Source organism: Argentina silus (assembly GCF_951799395.1).
Source record: "Argentina silus genome assembly, chromosome: 8".
Lineage (NCBI taxonomy): Eukaryota > Metazoa > Chordata > Actinopteri > Argentiniformes > Argentinidae > Argentina > Argentina silus.
Window position 1 is genome coordinate 6,360,098 of NC_139662.1, and position 26,229 is coordinate 6,386,326.

At 40.4% G+C, this 26,229-nt stretch overlaps 1 protein-coding gene across 1 annotated transcript; it reads right to left on the reverse strand.

Annotated features, from left to right (window-relative positions):
* Nucleotides 1-558: 558 nt before the first annotated feature.
* On the reverse strand, nucleotides 559-24,928 carry LOC310808881 (potassium voltage-gated channel subfamily KQT member 2-like; the record flags this gene model as incomplete). The annotated part of the gene is made up of 19 exons (XM_083675981.1): nucleotides 559-1,401; nucleotides 1,626-1,746; nucleotides 2,916-2,966; nucleotides 3,850-3,981; nucleotides 4,284-4,389; nucleotides 5,338-5,355; nucleotides 5,895-5,942; nucleotides 6,895-7,091; nucleotides 8,342-8,395; nucleotides 9,135-9,164; nucleotides 10,489-10,548; nucleotides 11,253-11,350; nucleotides 11,534-11,629; nucleotides 12,297-12,407; nucleotides 12,674-12,799; nucleotides 12,996-13,171; nucleotides 13,291-13,417; nucleotides 13,825-13,915; nucleotides 24,630-24,928. 19 exons carry the CDS (start codon nucleotides 24,926-24,928, stop codon nucleotides 559-561), a joined length of 2,784 nt encoding a protein of 927 aa, XP_083532107.1.
* Nucleotides 24,929-26,229: the final 1,301 nt, after the last annotated feature.

The window sequence follows — 26,229 nt, forward strand, 5'->3', positions numbered from 1 at the left end:
ATCCGGGCACACAACCACCCAATAGTCATTATATTGTGTATTATTCACAATTACAGATATTAATACCAATTCAATAGTATTGCTTGCCTTTTGCTTGGAGAAAACAAACAAAAAACTGTGATTTTAAAGTCGCTCAAAAAGCATACAAGGACAAACTTCAATCCACACTTTGGTTCTTTTTATCTGGGCACTGTTAGGAACAACTAATTGTAATTTAGATGAACAATCCCTTTAAAGTTGATGTTAGATCTTCTGTTTATTGCCTGTACTGTATCTCAATTGCCATGGTAAATAAACACGGTGATAAAGGGCAACCTCTTAACAGTATGACATTTTTTGATAAGGAAGAGTTGTTTACAATCTAACAAGTAAAACTACTGTTCATGATCACCATCCACTTAATCACAAATTGTCTGGGCTGTTTTTTGTTCATGAAAGCAATAAATAAATGTTTCTACTTGGTCTCAGCTTGAAATAATTTTTACAATCATTACACTCAATATCATAATGATTATCATAATGAATACCATTCCATTTCAACGGTCTGTTTTCATGGACCTATTTGAATCCATGCCAAGACCCATCCCTGGTGAAGGAAAGGGGAGAGGGGGCGCCTGGGGTGCAGAGGTCAGAGTCTGTGTCTGATTCGCCCTGTGCGATGAAGGGTCTGACCCGTGCACAGAGTGCAGCTCCAGCCCCAGTGCCTGCTACTGCTCCTGTTTCGGCTCCTGCTCCATTGAAGAAAGAAGGGCCAAAGAAGTCTTCCTTGGCCTGGGAGATGCTGAACCCACTGAAGGAGCGCTCCAGCTCCTCGTGGTCAACAGATGGGATGGAGAGGGACGTGTCACTTTCCACTGCGGCAGTTACATCTGGCTGACGCCTCTGCCTCCTCTGCCGCTTCCTGCTCTGAGAGCTTTCCCGGCTGCTCCCTCCTGGCCCAGAGGAAGGGCGCTCATGGACCGGGGGAGGAGGGGGAGGTAGGCAGAACAGTGAGGGTGAGTGTTCGCCGCTGCCTTCTACGGGCGAGGGGGTGTTGGCTACACTGCTGTTCCAGGCGGGCTGGCTAAGGGGGTGCTGTAGCTGGTGCTGCCAGGAGGTGGAGGGGCGGCCGTGGCTGCCGGAAGGTGTGCCCACAGACCCAGCCTCCATCCGGGGGGACTTCTTCTCCGCAGAGCCCACAGAGTGAACCACTTCAGCGGCCGAGCAGTTCTTCTCCTCCTTCTCCTCGTTCACCTCCTCTTTCTCTTCCTTCTCCTCCTTGCTCTCCTCTGGGCTATGGTACGGGGGCGCAGGGTAGGACTCTTTAGAGTTGAAGTAGGCCTCGGTCTCAGAGCGCGAGATGCCCAAGCGCTGCACATACACGTTGACCAGGAAATCCAGCTTCCTGTCCATGGAGCCCACCTACAAGAGGAGGGAGTGGTTGATTGAACCCTATTGCACTACAGATTTAGATGAAGGTACCTTTAGACACTGTTCAGTCTTGAAAATGTCCACCTAATGGTTATGGTAAAGGGTTTTTTTGGGGGGGGGGGTGTAAGCTGATCTAAGGTCTGTGCCTAAGGGCACCCTCTTCCCAGAGTGTGCACTAGTTAGAGGCTCAGTTAATATTAATAGACCTAGCTCACCTGTTTCTCCACTTTGACCACGCGTCCCATCATGCTTTGGTCCTCAGCCGTCTCTCCCTCACTGGCACCTTTGGGACCCTTATCAGACACTGGGGGACCTTTACCAACAATCTGGTCCACTCTGGCATTTAGAGAAAGCAATACGTGGGATCAAGCTAATGCTTTGACCCTAAGAGTCAGGACTACAGAGAAACCTTGATGGGGATTGTTTTTGTTTTGTTTTTAAGTGAAGAGAGTAGCCTCACTGAAACACATTCAAGACGTAAACAACTTCCCTCTCTAGATATGTGAAGCATATTAATAAAGATTTGATGAATAATAAGACTAATATAAGTGAAGTAAAATGGTATTGTGGAAATGTTCAGGTGCTGGGTATACTGTACAGTATAGGACAGTATGGTAATGATGTGGTCATGCCCTATTACTTCTTTAACAACAATGACAATGAGGAGACATTTTGCAAAAGTCAAAATGCATCATTTAGCATGCTTCATTATGCTTCATGCTTCATTTCCATTGCATCCTACTAGGGGGAGCTCTCCCTCTCTCTCCAATGCAGAAGCAGGCATACTCTGCACTGTCAAACCCCTGTTGAGTAGGCTACATAACAACCTAATACCTGAGTGTGTATGTGTGAAAATTAAATATTGTTTGCTACATGTATTTTCATCTAAGAGAGTAGGACACTTTGATTGTCATTTGACATAAAGCAAAGAGCAATTCAATGACTCAAAACATTCTGCTGATTAATCTGACGATGGAATTTCATCCAAATGAAAGGAGCAATAACTTGCTATACATATAGTAAGCTGAATGATTTCTTTTCTAAATGACAGTATTCACGATATAACAGATTTTTCAGTCTGCTGCTTCTGTGTCAAGTCTTACAAGATGTCAGTCTGGTGGGAAGTGTAAAAGATAGTGTTATGTCTATAAGATACTGCTATGTCTGTCTGAATCATGTAGCCTGAGTTCAAAAGGGGTTTTTATTGTGTCATTCAAAATACAAAGTAAGCAAATAAATAATGTAGCACTTCACTAGAGCACCTTGACATAAAGACCACAACAAGAGTGACACAGCCCCTATCATAACAGGTCAAAATAACCAACTATATAGCAATGACAGACTTCATGTCAGTAAATGCAAAACAGTTGAGCTTATGGCAGGCATTCTGATGACTACTGTGCAGTCTTTTTGTCAGCATGTTATAAGTGAAGTATTTCCATAATTTCTTCAGTAATTTGCTCATAGGAAATGTGCAATCTGGGTGACCTAACCTAGAGCCTTACTTCTTATGGCGAGGAGTTGACGGGGGAGGGGGCCCCACAATCATATCTATCCTGGCAAGGCAGAAGATATGAACGCAATGCAAAATGAAGCAACATTATGGGAATCAGATCAGAACATATGGTCAAATAAGTCTGAATATATATTCCACACATGTTATCAGATTTGTTGTTTTAAAAGTAGTATGCATACAGTATGAAGTTTCACTGTAGCAATATGTCTATGTATGTATTGGACCTGTATCATCTGCACACAACATATGTTGTATTTATTTGAGGGAGACATACTGTATTTAGAGGTATTAGTGAAATTCATAAAAAAAGTCAGAGAAATGACTGTTCCTTTGACTTGTTGATTAGCATACAGTATTCAGTTATACTAAAAGTTATGCCTTATGTTTCTGGATAAAATGATAAGAGCACACAGCATTCCTTCACTTTGGTAATAAGAAAAGTGGAGTATAACTCAGGAGTATATTAAAAAGGATTGTCAACAGCAGCTCAACTGATGAAACACGAAAAAGTATCAGTCATCTGAATACATGTCAAAGGAACACATAGCACATACATGTGTATACGTATAAATTCAGTGATCTACAACACTATGCATGTATTCAATGACACAACCAGCATCCAATGACAAGGATCTGTTCATCTGTGTGAATTACAGATGGGCCTTTTCAGTGGGGTGAAATGTAAACAACTTTTCTGATAGAAATATAATTTACAGAGCAGATGTCATTCTCTATCATGAGGAGTAGAGAATCATTTCATATCAATGTTCTACATTTCTATCGCTCTGAACATTCCGTCCCATTGAATTAGCATGTGACCATTGAAGAAAATACAGGTGGGTCTGTGAATGTTTGAGAGAGACAAAAGTGAGCTATGCTGAAAACCGGAGAAGTGAGGAGCTGTACTCAAATGGTTGTCTTGCCTGGACTGCAGGTTCTTGATCCTAGAAAGCATGTCCAAGTGGCCAGCAGAGTATTGCTCAATGACATCCATGACATCATAGGGCCTCAGGCTTTCCTTGAACCTCCTCTTTGAGACCAAAAACCTCATGATGCTGAGGGAGACATTTTGGAGAAGTCAAGCATAGAGGCATTTCTCAAAAACAAACAAAGCTGTTGATATATATATATACAGTCAACAGCTTTATTTATGTATTTGTGTATATATTCTATGAGTCACACTGTAGGACAGTCAACACATCAAATCATAATTTCAATAAAGTATGTATGATACATTGAATTTTCATACGGCAAGCTTGAAGCTATAACCTGTTCTCGAAGACTATGTGCATAATCCCACAATACAGTGGGTTCTTAGGAGAGACAAATAGAACAGTATAAAAAACACTCTTCCTACCAGATCGCCCTGATTGTGGCCTTTAACCCTGGGGATAAATCTTGAGCGAGAAACTCGCAGTTGCAACTCTTGTCATCACCAAGTTCCTCTCCTGGGAGGATAGCTTCTGCAAAGACGAGGACAACACATCAGTCACAGTTTCAAAGCTTGAATACAGTAATAGGCTCCCACAGATTTAGAGTAATACTGTGTCAGGATGAAACCAAGCAAGAGGCCAAGCTGTTAGCTTCAACAGTGCAGTCGTCCATTAGCAAGTTGGTTACAATCCAATTGGGGACAATTAGCATGTGTTAGCATTGGTGGAGTTCAAGGGTACAACAACAAAACAGATTGAATGCAGGAATTGAGGGATCTACAACAAGACAGGGATGACTTACAAACATCCTCTATTCACCACAAATGACACCACAGCCATGCATAACTGGCCTATTTGCTAGCAGGTTAAGCTATAGCTAGTAATCTCAAACTGCAATTCCAAGCTAAATTCTAAGTTACTTCAGTATTGCTTGGTAGTGCATTGGGTGAGGCACACAAAAGTTTGGGTGGGGGTGGAGATCATTGTTCTTCGCTTAAAGTTTTTAGAAGTTAGAAAAGGAAATTAAGGTTTAATCATGCAAGCAAGGAACTACCTCAAGACATGGCTTTAAGAACTCTTAACAAGTTGTTACTACTTAGCCATGTTGGGAACACTTCACTTGAACCCTCTGTCATATGGCCTATTACTTTGCTAGAAGAAAAAACGTGTCATACGCAGCCATAACAACTGAAGCATAGCATTTTAGTATGCTATCCATGGCTATTGTAGCTTGTGTGGTTTTAATTAAGGAAACCACTGCTTATTAAAACATTGTCACTGTAATAACTTTCCAACTGACTGATTTATTCCATTCTATAGCTATCTGCTATACCCCACAGACCAAACAAGAGAATTTAAGTCAAACAACAGAGGATTAAAGTCAAGCCAATTTGGACATGCATAGTTTGAATTTGAAGGTATAATTTGTGTTTTTTTCCCTTCCCTACAGCCAACCAACAAAATATCATTATTTCTTACTTATTAACCCCTCAATTGCTGCAAAGAAGAAGAGGGGAGAAATATGAAAAGAGAGTAGTTATGGATTCTACAGAAATGATATGAATAAAACCACAGACATTATACAATGCCAAAATAATACATGGTGACCAATATACTGTATGGAATTGTCATGCATGTTTACAGAATTGGTCACATGATAAGATGGCAAAAAGGGCCATTGAAATATTGTGATATAAAATCAATATGACTCTATCTCTGGCTAAGCACTGTATCACCAGTGTATAAGCCTGCTAAAATTGGCCCCAAATTGGACGCCAAAAATATTAGCGAACCGTACAGAATAGAAATTACTACGTTGTAGGCTACATTGTATATTACACATTGCATTAGAGACACAGATGCAATGCACTTTGGGGCTTTAAGATGTTACTATTACTCTCTTATTTTAGTTTGTTCATCTTATATGTGTTTGTTTGTAAAAAAAAAAACATTTTGCAGAAAAACAACATCATATTTAACATAGGTCCCTCTCACTGATTTTAACTAGTAATACTAAGGCCATGGCTGTCTCTAACCTGGAGAACTCTTCAGTCCAAAGTCTTCATCCTGCATTTCAATCAGCACTTTAACATGCCATAAGGTAGAGGAAGAAAAACAGCTAATGAGAATTGGGTTGGTCAGTCAAAAGAAAACGACATGGTGTAGTTGGAACGATAGAGCAAGAGCCCTGTTGATACAGTGAATATGTAAGGGATAGCATAGTTAATGACACCACTAAGACCATGTGTCATTTGTACACTATACAGTGGCAGTGCTAGTACTATACGTCTTCAATCTAATGTTGAATGTCTGGTTTGTCTGCAACAGGTAATGGGACACTCTCTTTTGTCTGCCTCATAAGATTGTACATACTTCTGTAGATGCTTTGTCTGCAACATTACTCTGCATACATCTGCATTAATTGTCTGCAGCATTAGAGCATTTTCCAGACGTTGTAATGTAATTAATGAAGTACCATTGACACCATTCCACTAAAAGCACACAGCTGGCAAGCTCTGGCAACAGCTGGCATTAAGCCATAGAGTGAAATATGCCGTTGCACATCCGCTGTACCCCAAGAAGGCAAAATCTAATAACAATTAACTTGTTCTAGTTCTAGTCAGATAGCTAGCTAGAATGCGAACTGGTCGATAGATAGACAAACAGAATGCTAGTTCGAGTGACAGGATGTCAAATATAATGCTGGGTAGATTGATTAACTCATTCAACAGAATGCTAGACAGAGTGTAGACGGTTAATCAAAATAGCTTATCACATGTAACTTAATGTTGTTAGTACACCATTATAATTGAATGCACCTCAGATGTTTTCTGTGCCTCTGACAATGCACTTTAGGCCTACTGTATGCTGTACTGCTCCTTGCATTTGTGTATCTTACTGTAGCTATTTACTGTATGTATCAGTTGTTGTCAATTGAGTGTCCTCTTGAAAAATGTCTGAAAAAGATAGATAGTTAGTCAAACAGAATGCTAGTTATATATTGTAGCTAGCAGAGCAGGTCTGGAATCCCCTCACCCTCAGAGTTCTGCCGTGAGGTGCTGCCTCTGATGCGGAAGGCATGCTTGGGCCCTCGGCCACGGTCTGTGAAGCTCCAGCTATTAGGCACTTTACTGGGGCTGGCTTCAGCTCCGTCATCACCGCCAGGGGAATGGGCCCTTCCTTTGGTCTTCGAGGGACTAGGAAACACTTTGTCCTTTAGGCTAGCCTTCCGACTACATGGAGCGAGAAGGGACATACAAAACAGCATTAGCAACAGAAATTGTCTTATTATCAAATCAGATCCTGGGCTTAGGGATAGTAGTTCTGGGGAATTCAGCTCCCACTGTGGCGTGTCATGTAAGAGTATACTGTACAATATAAGAGCAACCCAGGGTTGTGTAGAACTGATGATTCAAAATAACCAGAGACACTAAGGGCATTGTTTCTATGCTATGTGTTTACGAGGTCAAACACACTTGTCTACCATTGGTATAGACATTAATATGAGTAGCTCTGTCATGCAGTACCTACAGTATTAAGCAACATTTAGTCACAAATGAAGTAATATTGCTATTTGCACTGTAGGCATACAGTAATTAAAGTGGCGATGTTCATACTAATATCATTAATTAATGTAGCATGGTATAAATAAATTTAGCCACACTATATTATAGGTATTATATCTGTAATTGCTTATATATAATAACTCATATTTGCAATATACATTTAAAGAAATTACTAGAATGTTGCACAGTATTGCAATAATGGGTCTTACCTCTGCAGTAGTGTAAAATAACGCAATGTCCTACTGCTGAAGGAGCCATTTTCTTGTGCGCATTGTGGAGCATTCAGTGGTCTGGCAAGCAGCACGAAGCAACAAGCAAGCATGCATGGGGAGCACAGTGACACTGTAGGCTTCAAAAATAGTGCTGTGGTCTCTCTCTATGCAGAAAGTAAACACAATTCATGCAGACAGGATTCACCATCATTTCTTCCACTCTATACATGGGAATAAATTAAAAGGAAATGCTTGTTAGATACCAAGGTAAAAATGCATGTTGTTTTTTTCTTGCTTTTAACAGAAGCTGTCAAGGGCCTGACTGGGCAAAAAGGCAACAAGCAAATCAATTGCATAAACGCATTACTAAACAGAAGGGATAAATCAACGATCCGACAAAGCAAAAAACTAGGACATACACCTGTGTCTTCTAGTAAGATATTTAGGTAAATATATGAGCTGTGGGCAGAAAAGAGTCAGTTTTCCCTTCAAAGCAAAATAAATGTCTTATTATGCTATCTGGATAAAAACATGTTTACTGGAGATTTTCAGTAGCTCAGAGGGATGAAAAAGAGTCAGCTATTTATGTGCTTCCTCTACTGGGTTATATATTTGTCTACAGAGAGAAAAGAATAGATAGGGAAGTAAGGACAGATAGAGACTCAAATACTTGCAGTGCAGATGTTAGTATCTGTGCAACTGTACCTATATGTTCTCGGGCAGCACCCACAAAGCATATCTTTGTGTGAATTCTCAATACTGGAAGTTAGAGATGGTGGGCAGTAGAGGAGACACAAAAGATAAAATAATGATGGATAAATGATGAAACCATAGGTGCATTGGCAGCGTTACAGAATTAAAAGTATCAGAATTTCCTATTATCAACAATCTTACAATGCAAGACTAAGGCTGGAATTTAATGAAATCCATCCTTAAGGCAATCCGCACAGTGATTCATAAAACAATGTTTACTGTGATAAACAATGCAAACTAATTTTGGATGATTATAGATATGTATTCATTCAGTTCCAATAAAGACCAAAATGCCGAGTCCAATGCAAGAAGTTGCAGCCATCAATAAGTATACCTGATTAGCCAACGAGAATGAATAGCTATTAGCAGTTGAGAATCGATTTCTGTACTAATATTACCACCATAATCATTGATATGCATTCAAGACAATAAGCTGCTGACAGTGAGGACAAAGTGAGCAGTTATTTGCTAGGGCACAGCAATAGGACTGTTCTTGAAGGAGGCATTTATCGTACAGGAATCTCCATGTGTGACATACGTAAAAAAAAAAACTAAGAATCAGCAGAACATAGAGCCCTCATGCTGCAGAACCCACACGCACACACACTCTCACGCACAACAAACATACACACACTCTCACTCCCTCAAGAAGAGTGCCTCAGCAGCTCCGAGTAGAATTGAAGTGAAGCCAAAAGGGTACAGGGAGGTGAAGAGTGTAACGATGAAGACGGATTGGATCACAGACCTGGGTGAGGTTTCTGTCTGAGACTCCTTCCTTTATGTCCAGCCAAATGAGAGAAAAGAGACCACACATACACACGCACGCACGCACGCACGCACGCACGCACGCACGCACGCACACACACACACAAATACACACACTCCACCCCCCCACCCCAAAGACACACACACACACACACACACAGACACACACACACAGACACACACACACTACTGTGAGACATCCCAATGAGAGACATCATTAAGGTTATTTAAAGACACAGAATAGGACAAGGCTGAATATTTCCTTAGGCCAACAGCAGTACATGTCATTCAGATAAGCATGAATTAACATTTGCATAACCAAGCACCTGTCAAGTGGCAAGGGTCAACAGAATTATTAAGTCACGGAAGCTACTGACATAATTGGGTGATTAGCACTATGTTGCTGCAAGCCTGATTCACTGTAGCTAATAAGACTATTATTTTCCACAGACAGAGTTGGAAAGATCATTAAAGGGATGTTTCAGCCTATTTTCATGTTTAGATGAAATATCATCTTACCCTGAGTTGTCATTATAGGCCAGTAGTAAAAGCTCCAACGGTTCTCTATTCTCCACTTTGCTACCGCAGCAAAGGATAACAATTAGCAGTGCCCTCTCCAATAGACACTTAAGGTAGCATTGTTGAAATGGCCTGCCAAAATCTCCTCAGCAGAACTAAACAATGTTTAGTGGTGAGTTATGCTTGAAAGGATTTGATGTTTATTTTTATATTGAAAATAAAACAATTCTCTATAATTGATTTGCTCTTTGTAGACTCAGCCTCTTAGTTTCGGAATGGAATCCAGGACGTATATATGTGACAACGGAACATTGCATATTATTGCAAAACTACCTTGTTTTTTATTACAATTAAAAACATGTACAGGTTAGTGTAGTATAAAGCTACTACCAAACTTTGTTTGAGGTTTCTAAGTGGAGATTTTGTCATGTAATTTCAACAATGCTAAGTGCTTTTCTGAATCCTGTCTATTGGAGAGGATGCTGCTAACTGTTAGACTTTGCTGCAGTAGCGGAGAATGGAGAACCGTAGAAGCTTTCACTACTGGCCTATGAGGACAACTTAGGGTAAGATGATATTTCACCGAAACATGAAAATAGGCTGAACCGTCCCTTTAAAGACATCAACATCATCATTATCATCATCATTGATATATGCTGCCTGCAAGCCTGATTCATGGTGCCTAATGCTTACTTTGCAAAGATAAATTGAGTTGGAAAGAGTGACATTTTGTTTTGTCACCATCATTAAACACAACATCAACATCATCATCATTATGATCATCATCATTATGATCATCATCGCTATGTTCAGACCTGAATGACTTGCCCTTCAGATTCCTCAGGAGGTCCATTTGATTCAGGGGAGGTATGAGTCTGGAGAGAGAGAGAAGATTAATTGTTTTCATTTGTACATGTACACATCCCAATGAGAGGTGAGAGTTCATCATCTTCAGGCTTTCTAAAACATATTAGCCTTCATGTCTATCAGTATGGCACCTTTAATCTTAATTTAACATTAGAATGAAACCTAAAATAATAGTGTCAGAACACTAGAGTGTTTCTAAAACCCTGCTCAGAATATGTATCTGGAAAACACAATATGAAGTAGAAAGCCTATTTGAGAACGTCATGCACTGAAGCTTATTTTCAGAATTAATCTGACAGACTTCAAGGGTAAACAAAGTGATTAATTTCTCTAAGTAGCTACTGGTCTTAGTTGCTTTTTTAATTTGAGAGTGTTCCAATGTTGTCTCCAAGACTTGACGAGGTCCAACAGGTTCAAAATGAAAGGTATCAAAGCAAGCTAAACTTCAAATTGAAAAGCTTTACTGGTTGGTTTTATTTCAAGGATGAAGACAAAATCCAAGCTTCAAAATCTACCCAGGGAAAAGACTAGACGACACGGCTATTGGCTGTCGGATTTAGGATTGGACTTCCACTTGGCTAATCTACAGTAGATAACCCAGCTGCTAGGACATACTGTATGGAACATTACTGGACAAACTGGCTGTAGAAAACAAGAATGTAATGGACAGCTTTACCAATAAGTCTTATTGAAGACAAATGTAGTCTTTTACCTGTAGAATGGCATTTCAGACACTGTCTGTTCGTAAAAATCCCACGTCGACAGCAAATCAGTCCTTGCGAGATTTGTGGCATGAAATCGCCATGCGTGCTGGTTGTGAGACATAAGATATTGTTATCCACTTGCGAGCACTACAGACATTGATGTAAAACAGATGGTCACACTAACACAACAGGTATGTTGCAACCAAGCTGGCCTCAGTGTCCATAAGATTCGGGTATTGTTCAGTAAAGCCATGCTTATTCACACTCAGAAGTTAGTTGCCGTGACTACCTGGATGAGGCCAGCAGCTGGCTGGCGTCGCTTTTCAAAATGTTTCTGTCTGTGCTGCTCCTGAACCTTCAGGGCAAACCCAGACCCCAGTATACCCTGTGTACAAGAGGGATAGAGATGGTTTGGCACAGTATGTGCTTATATCATTCAACATATGATACAAGATTATACTATATACTAACATATATATATATAAAACAGGCTTTTACATTACATTACAAATAGAATTGTTTAGGACAGCCTGTAGTTAATATGGCAGTGGTGGGTCCTTAGACAACCCTATATTATTGACTGATGATGTGAGCTGGACTGTCTCCCAAGCACGCCTTCATAAATGTTTTCAAATTCTCAAAACAGCTTACAACTGACCAATTTCAGACGTTATGCCATACCCAGAGGAGCCTTTGATAAACAGATCAATTGAACATAATTACAAGATCAGAATGAGAGGCTAGGAGTAAAAGCTTGAATAAAGAGGGGTTGACAATGGTGTTTTGGCTACAATGAAAGTCTCTGCGAGTGCAACTGAAATTAGGACAAACAGCTTGTGGATTGTACTTGGTCTTCTCAAGTGTGCTATTGTGACAGTACATGGTCAGATGTAAAACAATATATAAACTATGGTATGTATAGACTATGGTAAGAACATAGAACATAGCTTGCCTTTTGGAGTTGGCTATAAACATGTTTTCCTTTAAATGCATATACAGGGTCCTAAGATCTCCAGTTCAAAAATCACCTCCAAAATGTCCCTTCAACTTACGGCTGGAAGTGCAAAGAAAGCCACTCCTATCATGCTGAAGCAGGCAGCGAGCAGGCGTCCATTCCACGTCTTTGGGAACTTGTCACCATAGCCTATTGTAGTCAGTGTGATCTAGAGACAATATTGTCAAAGGCACCTACTTGTATGATCAGGCACATCAAGGCTGGTCATTCAAGGCCTCATTATACTGCATTCTGTTGTAATACATGATCATTTTCAAACTAAAGCTCAGTTACAGCTGTTACTTTTGATTGGTACAGTTGATAGGTATGGAAGGCACATTATTGGGAAACAAGCTACAGCAATTTAGCTGTAGTTGAAGATCATCAATCTAGTATCTTCCGTGCTGTACTTCCTATATTGGAAAAATGACTTACCAGTCCCCACCATAGGGCATCAGCATAGGTCTCAAACATGTCATTGTCATCCTTCTCCACTGAGTAGACCAGAAAAGAAGCCAGGATCAGACAGAGGAAGCCTATGTACCACGCAGTGATAAGTTCCTGAGGAAAAGAGCACCAATTAATTATAAATTACTAATGCTATAGCTTAGAGTAGAATGTCTTCTTGTGTCTAACTGTATACAATATATTGTATCATTGTTCATTCAAAGATGGCAGGTTGGCAGGTTGCCAGATTTTTGTCACCACACCTAAACCTCAGCTAAACCAAACCCAAGCTATGTCCTCTATGGTTCACCTTGCTATGGGCATAGACCACCGAGCCTAGTAGTTTCCAAGTGCCCCCACGTCTGTCCATCCGCAGCATCCGCAGGATCTGCAGGAATCTCAAACTACGGATGGCCGAGGTGGCAAACACGTTTCCCTGGGTACCAGCTGCCAGCACCGACACAGACGCTATTAGCACCATGATGTCTGGGGAAGAAGGGGATTCATGTTAATACTGTAGTGTTTAATGGATACAGACAATGTCAAATGTTGAGATGAGGGAAGAGGGACAAGGTTTGAAGAATAAGTAGTCCGTTTATTCTCACCGATAACACAGAAAGGTTTGCGGGCGAACTTCAGCCTTCCCCTCCACCCTCTGTATCGACAGCAGCACCCTGCTGCCCAGATCCTCACAATATACTCCACTCCAAACACCACAATGGTAACAACTTCCTGGGGAACAGTGAATACAGCAAGTACTGCACCCCGGTATATGGCTACCCATTATACACCGCAGAACATTATTCATTAACAATTATCAGGGGTGAGTTTCCCAAAACGTTTCATAGCCATGAGATCATCTTCAGTCCATTATAGGCGTGAAAGATGATCTTGGTGCCTCGAAGCTTTCAGGAAACTCACTTCAGAGCTGTATTCATGAGTGACCTCAGATGCTTTATGCATGACCATAAAAAGTTATGTTAAGCTACTGTACATCAGTGACTATGTTTGAAATGTGAATGTGAGAGAAAAGTTTGGAATCTGATTCAACATTAATACAGATAATCTACAGAATTAGAAGAGAGTAGGCCTATAGTACAAGACCGGGAAATAGAATATTTTCAGAGCAAATTACATACCAAAATGTACAAGGCGCTCTCCGAGCTCTTTTTGAACTCATTGATGGTAGCAAAGACCGAGAGGATGAGACAGGAGAACACCAGCAGGAACCTAAGAGGGAAGGAGGAGAGAAAGACTCAACACTAGAATCCATCATACTGCCATGAACATCCAACAACTGGTTAGAAGTCAAACTCCACAACTTAATTTGACCCCATTGTACTCCAACATAATCAAATGTCCCTATATGTACAAATTACTAAAGCCAGTATTGTTGGGGACTTAACCCTCCTATTATGTTCAAATAAAGTTACAACTTTGATGTTTCGGGTCAATTTGACCCGAGCAATGTAAACATGCAGAAAATGATTTTAACTGAAAGTCTTAACCAAGTTTCTATCTCAGCAACTTTAGGCCTTCCTACTGACCATCTTTATAGCCCAGTAAATAATACATGACTGCCCCCAACCTCCCCTTATACATCAAGTATTGATTGTATATGACTATTACGAAATATGTAAATCACTGTACTATCTCATTCATTGACCTAAAATGAAAAACAAATTATGTTTTGATGTTTGCAGGGCTTTATGTTGATATTAAATGCTCATTAAAGAGTTCAAATGCAGATTGTATGTCTTGTATATGACTGCTAGCATATCTGGTGGGGCCTGGAACCATTTTGATGACATTAGCTGCAGTCAGTCTACCCTGTCTTGTAACTGGGGATCCAGACCATAGGAGCTTTCCATTTTTGGATGTCATGTTAGTTCTTGGTGGTTGAGATATGACAAGGGGGTTTATTTGTGTTTGAGAAACTACAGGAGGGTCAGAATGTCCTATCTCACTGGCTTCATTCTCATCAGAGGAGGATGCCGCATAATCAGGGTCCTCCTCAACATTATCCTCTGTCTCAGACACATCCTCATCTATATCACTTCCATCCTGAAAGATCTGTGACAGAACCTCAGTTGCAGCAAATCTTTTCCTCTGTCTGGTGGTCATTTTCAAAATGTTTAGTTGAGGCACAAATGCAAAGAGAAATGGTTTAGAGGGCTGTGTGTGCAGCCCTGTGTGTGCAGCCCTTATTATAAGGTTGTCCCCATGTTGCATGAATTATCAAACTTCTCGCGGGAACTATGTTTGCCCCATCCTATATACTGCGAGAATTATCAGTGTTGTTGTGGGAACAATGTTTGCCCCACCCCACATACTGCGAGAATTATCAGAGTTCCCGCGGTTATATGTTTGCCCCACCCCCCATGCTGCGAGAATGATCAGAGTTGTTATGAGAACTGTCATAGTTGTTATGAGTCCTGTCAGATTTCTCGCGGGAAATTTGTCTTCCCTCTCTCATTACTTCTTGAATGATCAGAGATCTTGTGGGAACTGTTTTCTCCTCACAGACACACACACACACACACACACACACACGGATGGACACGCACACAGACAGACACACACACACACACACACACACACACAAGGAAGGACACACACACAGACACACACACACACACACACACACACACACACACACACACAAATGAACGTGTAGGTGCCCTCAGTATCATCCAACACAACAAAAACGAGATAGAAATCAGGGTTTTATAGAACAATAGTGCTAGGGGTCAAAATGACCCTAACACGACCGATGCGTACAAAATGTGTACAGGACATGTTTTTATTTTTTTTTGGTTAATTTCATGTTTGCCTTGTTTACCCCATAAAGTTAGGAAAAGTCATAAAAAATCTAGCTGAAAAAAGTATGTTAACCATGTTTTTAGAGACAGTAAACATTGAATTGGGTCAAATTGACCCCTAACATAATAGGAGGGTTAAAGGAGCTTTAAGTCCCCACCAGCGTTTGTAAGTTTGTTGGAAACTGCCACCACAGCTAAATTCAGTTAAGTTCCAAACAATTCCAAGTTCCAATAATATAATCCCCCTTTTGATTTGAAGAGGCAGCCATCAGAGACGAAAATGGGTGAGTCCACTTCCCTAGAACACCACTGGTAGTAACAACATGTTTATATGCAAACTGAGTGTTGGGTAGGACACTCCATTTTAGAAACCTCTTTTTTAGACCAAAACAGTGTTCATAAATGAAATATACTTTCAAGGGATCTCATTTCCTGATCGTTATTGATTAAACACAGTCATTACAATCATTAGGAAGCTTTTAGAAAGCTTGAATGTTACATACAAGACCTTTAAGTGGATAATGAATGCAAAGGTCATTGAGTTGAAGAGAATCTATTTCGTATCCACTCCAATTTGCAAAAAGACCACTCTGCGAGGTGGAATGTTTCAAGAATTGTTCATCGCATAGATATAGTAGTTCTATCTCTGTGCTTTTCACCCTGAGAAAATGAAGAGTGCTTGACTCTCTTATGCTCTGGTCACCTTTTAATGGGGTCAATCATGGATATTGTACAGGTATTTGCACTGTGTTCAGTTACAGTGCATATAACATACTGTATATCAATGGCACATACACAAGATAATCACAATTTTAGCCTAAGCCTGTCATACTATACAGTATGAGTGTGGTCTGGAGTTTTTCCTGAGCGTCTTACCTCAACAGGAGAAACGATCAGGTTGGGCCCTATAGGCATGAATGAATGCATGAATGCATGAATGAATGAATGAATGAAAAAATACATTTGTGCATGTATTTAATTGATACATATATTAGATAAATAATTGCAGCCAAAAATAATTGCAGCCAGTATAATGTGCAGCCAAATCCACTGACATTGCCATCAGCCTGCTGTCCCGTGCCTGCATTTATTGCCTGTCGAGAAATGCTTCCCTGAGGTCCTCGTCCTCTTCTCCTGCAGTCCTAACCACTTCCCCTGGGCAATGCCAGGGCTATCCCTGCGTAACCCAGAATATTTATGCATATAACCTGACTGAGTGTTACACAGGGGGTGCATTTTAACAGTCTAAGGTGACTTCCTTCAATCAATGTCCTACAACTTATCAATGTCCTACATTCATAAAGTAATAGTTGAAGGCAATATGGAAAAAACATACAATACATTTACTACCATCTATACAATTATTTCACATTGAGGAGGATGAAGGAGAGGACATGTGTAGAGAAAGACACAAGATGCATACATAGTGGAAAGCCCTAATCTAATCTGGCAAAAGAAGATTGGGGGTTGAAGACAGATATGTACCGTGTGATCGGAGGTGAGTCAAAGAGAGTGAACCTAATGGGAGGAAAGCTGAAGGGGGTGACTGAACATTCAGTGTGATTGGCCAGGTACTTGAGATACACATATGACTGGACAAGAGCTTCAATATTGCCTTCAATATTCATGCGAATGGACGAGGGATAGAATAGGGCACGTGCTTGCCAGTGCTGGGGCTGGTCCTTTGGGAGCCTCTTTGGAAGAAACTTGCTGGCTCTAATCCAATGCATTGCTAATGGAGATGGCCTAGTGAAAGCAGATACTGGGACTGTGGGGAATCTAACAACCAAGTCTTTTGAGAGGGAGGCAGGCGAGATTAATCATACTGTACTGTACTGCAGGAGACTGCAAAGACCTCCTTACCACAGTATGAGCAGCAACCCTCTACATACTGCATAGGTTGGGAGGACACACTGTAGTTGCCCAAATAGCAGAATTGTGAAAGTGATTTTCTAATTTGGTTAATAGTTATGAATATGGGGCAGATATTTAGCAGTGTCCCCAACTACATGTGGGGAAATAATTAACGCAAACTGAACCATGAGTAGAAAGAAGTCACAACAATGTGGCAACAGATGTTCAGCAACTAATGAAGAGAGAAACATGAACTTGCTTGACAAAGCAGACAAGCAGTCTTACGACTAACCACTAGCACTCCTATCTTTCTTGGTTTGAAGTCTTCTTATTGCAATGAAGTGAATGGTGATAGTGAAGTCAAAGAAACTTTGTCTTTTAAGATGTATTTCGTCAGCCAGGCATGCTACTATATTGGTAAGGGCAGACAGTGTCTCCTATCTTTAATGGGCACAGACTTGATTAAACAGGGTGCATCATTTGTTATTTTACATTGCTGACAATGCTCCCTTTAAGCTTGGAAAAATTCAGCTTTTTGGGGGGACTGTTTGCAAGATTCATGGACTTGTCCCTTAGTCTTGTCTATCTTCCCTTGATATTATACAGTGTCCTCCATAGTATTGGAAGCATTTTGTCTTATTTTAGCTCTATACTCCAACAGTTTGGATTCTTGGAGCTTTAATTAAATGTTTTCTTTTTTCAGATAAGTTTCACTGTTTAGAAATTACAACCGTTTTTATACATAGTCCCCCTATTTCAGGGCACCAAAAGTATAGGGAAATTGGCTTGACAAGTGTTTCTGGTTAGTCAGATGTGTTCCATTACATCATTTGTGCAGGCATAGGAGAGCTGTCAATGTCTAGTATTGATTCTAGGCTTTGCATTTGCCTTTGGAGTCTGCCATTGGTGTCTGTCAACATGAGGACCCAAGAGATGCCAATAAAAAGTCAAGGAAGCCATTATGAGGCTGAAATATCAAAAAGATCAGAAACATAGCCAAAACCTTAGACTTACCAAAAACAACTTTAATGATGTTTGGAACATCATTAAAGACTTCTAAGACTCAGTGGATGACTGAAGAATGCTCATCATAATTAAGAAAAAATACAAAACAACTGTCCCACAGATCAGGAACACTCTACAGGAGGTAGGCGTGAATGTGTCAGAGACTACCATCTGCAGAATAGTTATCCTCAAAAAGGATGTACAGGTTACAGTTTACTAAAAAGTACCTAAAAAAGCCTGCAGAGACCTGGAAAAAGGTATTGTGGAGGACAAACATGATCATATACCACCTCATCTGTGAAGTATGGTGGAGGGGGTGCTATGGTTAGGCATGTATTGCTGCCACAAGAACTGACTAACTTGTCTTAATTGATGATGTTACTGCTGATAGCAACATCAGAATGAATTAAGTGGACAGAAACATCTTATCTGCTTGAGTACAAGCAAATGCCGCCTGGCACCGCCGCCTCTACGTGGATGCAGCAGCCGTGCTACTCGGTCACAGCTTTTCACTGTCCTGGCGCCCCGCTGGTGGAAGACCCATCTCTTCAGGCTACATCTTAACTTTCCCTCCTAAAGACCTCTTCATCCCCACTACCCCCCTGTACAGGTTTCTCTACTGTAAATAAATGTAATTTAAAAAAATAATAATAATAAAGTAATTATTCCTTCTTCTAGCGTTGTGACTGCCAATAGCCCCTGGTCCTAGCATAGATTACTTTTTCTTACGATGACTGATGGATAGATGATTCACTTACTTAGACAAATGTATTTGTTGTAAGTGGCTTTGGATAAAGGCGTCTGCTAAATGCCATAAATGTAAATGTAAATGCAAGGATTGTCGACCAAATACTAAACATGAGTACTTTATTTGGATATTCTATGATTTTTTCCAATACTTTTGGAGCCCTGAAATAGGTGGAGTATGTTTAAGAAATGTTGTACTTTCTAAATGGTGAATCCAATCAAAAAAACAACAACATTGAATTAAAGCTGAGAGTTTGACCCCAAAGTAATTGTTTGATTTCAAACTGTTGGAGTATAGAGCTAAAAGAAGACAAAATGCTTCCTCTTTCCAATACGTGTGGAGGGCAAAGTAGATGGTGACAATAATAATGGCCAATACAATAAGAAATTACTCTTTGATTACTCATTGCGTGCTGCACGTATAATCAATTGTTGGGAGACAGTCGATTCTGCAACCATGTGGTAGAGACAAACACACAAGTCTATAGCGCTCCATTTCCATAACATCAAGTGTTAAACACCTACTACTGAAGCAACGATTAGAGGAAGAAATCACATAATTTCCTGGATTGGTCACATACCTTGACATAGACCTAAAGGTTTTGTATGTGAGATGAGAATTGATCAAATAAGATGAAAAGAGATTTGTTAGAACCTGAAATAACTGCACTCTCACTCAACAGCAGATAAAGAAACATTGATCTGCCCTGCTCAGCAAGTTGACCCAGCCCAGACATGCCCATCCAACAAGACTGTGTATCGAGGAGCACAATTGAAGGAGGGTTTTCTAGGCAAATTATGCCTGTGGTGCACACATGCAACAGACCCCCAGGGGAAGATGAGGATGATGAAGGCTTTCAAGGAACCCATCTGGTGCAATGTGAAGGTACCCAATCTGGTGTTCACTTATATCCACTGAAATGCCTATTTATAGTGGAAATGCAGCCATTGCCTTAAAACATTTAGTTGGTTTGTTTGAAGTGGATCTTTTTGTGACATTGTAAACAATTTAAGAGACACAACACAATAAATAGACTGAATATGTGTAATGAATAAAATACATTTATTTTGTTTTACAGTTTCAAACTTTTTGCTTAACCACCTAATCAAGAATAACCTCAAAATGACTGTGCAATTATTGTTAACATCATGAAATGTATCACTATAAATATACCAACAAAAATATGCAACATTTCTATCATAAAAGGGGCAATCTGGGATTGGTACATACATTTGCTTACTTTTAAATTAATAATAGTCATTGATTCTTTGAGAATATAACTTATTAATGCCTCATTAACTTTTTAAGTTAAGACAGTCCAACTCAAGATGTTTTCTCTCTTGATTCTAAATCTTTAGACAAATTAGAGAACTAAAAAACTCCACCCTAACACTCAACCTCACCTGAGAAATTCTTGACCAGCTGACCCATCACATTAACATGTAATTGAAAGCTTATTCTCAAGGGGCAGCGCTACATGTGCCTCCACACTCCAGACAGTTAGCAACAAATGTTCACACTTTTTACATTACATTTGGTTATATGATTGGAATCCTCCTATAAACATTGTTCAAAGAGAATTTTACATGGATTCTGGTTAAAGTATTGTGAGTATTACGGGTCTGTACGAATACATGGTTTGAGAGGGCTCTATGTCATCCTCTTGGTGCAGGGGGACGGCACTAAAAGAGGAAATTCAAACCAATAACAAAAAAGTAAAGGTAAGGTAATTACTAACATGGTATTATAAAAAGAATCAAGAGGCAATATCTTTACTCAGTTCGAAAATTAAATAAGGTTGCCAGGTCCTTGTCCCAGTCTCATTTGTTTCCGATCTTGTGAGTTTGAGACTTACTGTATCGGGGACCAGAGTCACATCTACTGCATACTGCTGCATCCTTTTCAGCTCAGTGTCAGATAGCTTCTCTAACTCTTCAGTAACTGTCTCCTCCAGCTGAGACACAGCTCTCCTAAGACTCCCCACACAGAGTCCATTATTGTGAACCCTGATCTCAGACAAGTCCTTGGTGGGCAGAAGAGTGCAGAGGGATGGGGAGCTCTGGAGGAGGTGGAAAGGGTCGTCAGTGTGTGAGAGCTGCTCATGTTCAATGCTCCTCCTCTTTAGCTCAGAGATTTCCTGCTCCAGCTCTTTGATGCACCCTTTGGCTTGCCTCTCTGCTGCTTTCTGCTTCTCCTCCATTGCTTCTAGGTGCTTGGCTTGGATTCTCTCAATTGAGTGTACCAATGCAGTTAAGACCTGCATGCTATACTCAGCTTCTCTCTCTGCATCTCTTTTGCTGAGCTCTACTGAGAGTTCAATCTCCTTAACCTTCTGCAGTCATGATCATTTTCTAAACTATATCATTTTTCTTCCCCAGCCGAGCCTTCCCCAACCCACACTCTTCCTCTATTGGGATGGTCTTGTGACTCTTGTGGTCCGTCTCGATGCAAAACTGATAAACACACGTCTTGTCACTTCGACAGAACAGCTCCAGGGGTCTCTCATGCTTTTTACACACCCTGTCTTCCAGGTTCTCCACAGGGTTGATCAGCATGTGTTTTTTGAAGGACCTGACTCTCTGGTGAGGCTCCAGGTGAGTCTCACAGTAAGAGGCCAGACACACCAGGCAAGACTTCAGGGCCTTAAGCTTACTCTCAGTGCATACATCACAGGGCACTTCTCCAGGCTCAGCAGCATGTTCGTCCAGGGAGTTAAGCTTGCCTTTAGCTGGAGCTGACTTTCTGACATGGATGGCCATTTCAGATAAAAACGTGTTGACACTGAGATCTGGTCTCCGTTCAAAAGCCTTCTTGCACATCGGACACTGGCACTGGTTAAAAATGTGTTGACACTGAGATCTGGTCTCCGTTCAAAGGCCTTTTTGCACATTGGACACTGGCACTGCTATCCCAGTAGCATCTGATACAGGCCATGCAGAAGTTGTGTCCACATGGGATGGAAACTGGGTCAGAGAACACATCCAGACAGATAGAGCACTGGAACTGCTCCTTAGACAGGAGACTGCTGGAAGAAGCCATAGCTGGGAACAGACCAAAAACAAAACTGTAAAAGTCCCTCTGAAATTCTCTCTGTTACTGTTTAATTTGTCATCATGGTTTAAGTAAGTCATTTTAAACTAGTTTAATATACTGTTTATATATCATATTATGTCATGACAGACAACAGTTAGTGCTGTCATTCCTTTGCAGTCTCTAAACTTATTCAGGCAAAGCTTTCTCTTTCTATCTGTACTCACCTCAGTAAGTGTTGACTTTTGTCTCTTCTTCTGATAAAAAAAAAAAGGATCCACTGGGACTATAGAGACTTGGTGCAGCAATGTGGAAAGGTTCTTTGAGTGTAAAGGATTGATCCTGTTCAAAATATAGCTCTCCAGTTAAGATTCATTTCAGCAAAATGACGTCACTACTGTCTACCCAATAATGTTTACTGTGTGACTAATCTTGGCTCTTAAAGCAGTACTCTTCATTTGTGGTCTGTGCAAATTCTAATGTTTTAATGTCAACTAAACATTCAGTATTCAAGCTTATCAACATTGCCAATGTGCCACCATTTTAGTTAAAAAGATGTAGCTAGATCTTCCCAATCTTAAAAAGGCTTAGCAAGATAATAACTTTTGGGGCCAGAAGTTGAAAGTCAAAAGTCTGGGAATATAAATAAACAGAGTTTGGAGGGTTCATCTAACTACTTGAGATGCAGTCCCTTATGACTGACACTAGCCTCAGTGAAAAATGGGGTACACACTGTAAGTTGAAAATGTTCTATAGATAAGCCCTGTCATGCTTTTTCTCTACTCTGATGTTGAAACAATGTCAGAACTGAAGGGGAAGGAAGTCCTTGCTGAGAGAGAGATGGGATGAGATAGGAGAGTTCTCAGAACACAGGTACTCTAGTTCTGGGTATCGATCCTTTACACATGCATTAAAAACAACACTGTGGAGTAAGACTGCCTAACATTTGAGACTGATTTTGACCAAGAGTTGATAGCAGCTGGATAAACATGACCAGATATTTGCCATGAACTGGTATAGATCCTAAGATGTATTTGGTAGACACACATATTTTTTCTTGTTTGCTATCTCTGCATTTCGAAATGGAGTGAAGAAATCCTCCAGGAGGGTAAGATTCGACCGAAGTCAGCACATTACAGTTTTATAAATCAGCTAGCTGAAAATAAAACAAGACTTAAGAGATTAAATGAAGTGTAGTGGATATAAATTATGTATTGTGTGGGGGGGGGGGAGATGGAATGGAGGCATAGCTGCAGTTGTGCTTTCCTTGAGAGTGGATAGCATATGCTTATAACAGACTGGAGATGCCATCTTGATAAGAATACTGCTGCATTTTGACTACGGAAATAGCCCTGAATCGTTTTCTTGACCTGATACTTTTTCTCCATATTAGAGACACATTTCAGGTTATATATACGGGTTGTATTTGACTGACACAAACACAGTATTGCTTTATACAGATGAGCCTCTACTACAACACAAAAAGCTATTTTCAACTGGTGTATGTATGTATGTCTTTTAAAGCAAAATCTCTCAGAAAGGTCAACATGTTTTGTTTACAATTGTCTTGCCATTTCAAAACCTGCTAAACAATGCTTGTTTTTCATAACAATATACCAGAAAACAAATGACTGTAAGTTGAGGCAGGGCCTTTTCATCCTTTTAAAGTAGCTGATTCCAAATGTATCAGACACAACACTCATCAATGTCTCAGTGTCTCCCTCAGATAATTACTTGCCTGGTGCTTCTGCGTGTTCTTAGCCAAATACATCAATCAACCTAATAGTGTGCATGGTGGCTTGTCTTGTTTCCAAAATTCAAGTCGCAAAGACTAATAGTTTATATTGGCATTGTCATTTATATTTCCTGATTAAAACACAATACACAACGTACATTCATGTGCCAGTGTAGTGTGTTCTGTAGTAGCCTTGACTGCAGGCTATGCATGACTGCAACGTCAATAGTAAAGGTACTGACGCGGTGCGGGAGGGAGCTGACCACTGCCAGAGGTGCTGAAACCAATAGTCGCGCACAGTACCGTACGTGGTTCCTGTTGTAAACTGCCCATAGTAACGAACACTGGTGTGAGGTAAAGATGCCATACATAATATGAATTCATATTATCTTATGAGCATGTGTGTCCACCGTTTGCAGAATTCTCAAGAGTGGAATAAATATACATAGCAAGGCCTATATAACTCATGCATTGACATTCACCGAATTGTGAGTCATGAAATAATGCTTGGCGTGAAGTTGCCATACAGTGCATGAAGTTATGCATGGGGTGAGGTAATGCAGTACTCATGTTCACCCCATCTGCAGAAAACGAATCAATGGGAAACAAAGGCTCGAACTCCACACCTCAAAATACGCATGACGTAAAAAAAAATACAACTATGGCAAAATATAGTATTGTATTTAGAACAGGATCACATAATTATTATGTGTAGCGAAGAGTTCCAAACCACAGCTGTTCGATACTTACACATAAGCGTGGTAGATAAACGCCCATCCCCGCGGTCTCTCAAGTGCATTATACAGGAAATTTTGTAGTTTCCGATAGCTGGCATTTCGTTTTGATGGTCTTGGTCTCCCTTTCGAGATGCTGGACCTCGGTCTGCATAGTATGCTGCTCCGCTTGGTGCTTTCCGAACCCGCTATGAGTAGCGCCCCGTCCCTGCTTGATTCTGGAGCCCCGGGGTCCAAATCTACAAACCCGACTTTGTTCTTCTTCTCACCCGCTGTAGTTGGGTAAACCCCACCGTTGATAGATTTTTGCACCATTCTAAAGTGCAGGAGACTCAATCGGGGACGTTTTAGAACCGTTGCCGCGGGGAGGCATCACCAGTAAGGGGTGTGTGCTCTGATAGCAGTCTGTCTTGTCCCCACTGGAAAACCAATTGCAATGTTCATGCGAATCTGCAATGTGTAGGCTTTTATCTGGCTTCTTCTGGCCATCTGACAAACCCTTAAAACTGAAAGAAATGCGCTTTAAATATTCCAAAATCTGTAGAGTAGGGCACAGTTGCAAAGCATGTACAGTTAAAGTGGAGTTTCAAAGATTAGGCCTATGTTAATCACTAATACAAAGGCTTGTCTCTAGTATCAGTCAGAAAAATGTTGATGAAAACAATTAGGCCTACACTGAAGCCAGCAGCCATATAATGTCAGGTTTATTATGAAGCTGAGGTTCCATTTGATTTGGGTAATGACACTCAACAATGAAGTTGCTATGCTTCCAAGAATCATTCTGTATCAGGCCTTCTCCTCACTCCCCCTCAAATATCAGTTGGGAGAGAATGTCCTAAGGATCGCTTTCATTTCATGCTGTAAGGGTCACTATTTATAGGTCCAGTATTCCTCAGTCAAGATAATGCACACTTAAAATATACAGTGCCCTGTGTAAGTAAAGCATTTGTTCTTTTTGCACTATACTCCAAAAGTTTGGATTTGAAATCAAACAATTACTATGGCTTTAAAGTTAAGAGTTTCACTTTTTATACATAATTCCCCTATTTCAGGCACCAAAAGTAATGAGACAGATTAATATAATGTCCAAATTAAGCACTCATGTTTACTATTTGGTCAATAAATAAACACATACAATAACTGGCTGAAATCTGCAACCCATTGAGCTGACTGGGTGTCATCTCTGATGGTGTTTTAGGTGTTTTACCCCAAAATCTTATCATCAGGAATTGAAATGCATGTTAAATTAGAATTAAATCTGAAAATTGACTTGGCCAGTCAAGACTTTTTCTCCCTGAAAAACTCCCTAGTTGCTCTGGCAGTATGTTTTGAGTCATTTGATGAAGTGCCATCCAATGAATTTTTCATCCAATGAAAAGTGCTGTACTCGAGCAGACAAGATGTTTCTTTACACTTCAGAATGAATTGCTTACACAGGATTACACAGTGGTAGCTTGGTTTCCTTATAATACATTGATGTAAGTTATTTCATGTCCCAGATCTGCATTAAGTGTAATGACATACTGAATGAGACACTAATCTCAAGAAAAAAAGGCTGTCAACCATAATTAATATGGCTGTATACAGAGGTAAATACAAAGGGATCTACTCAATTC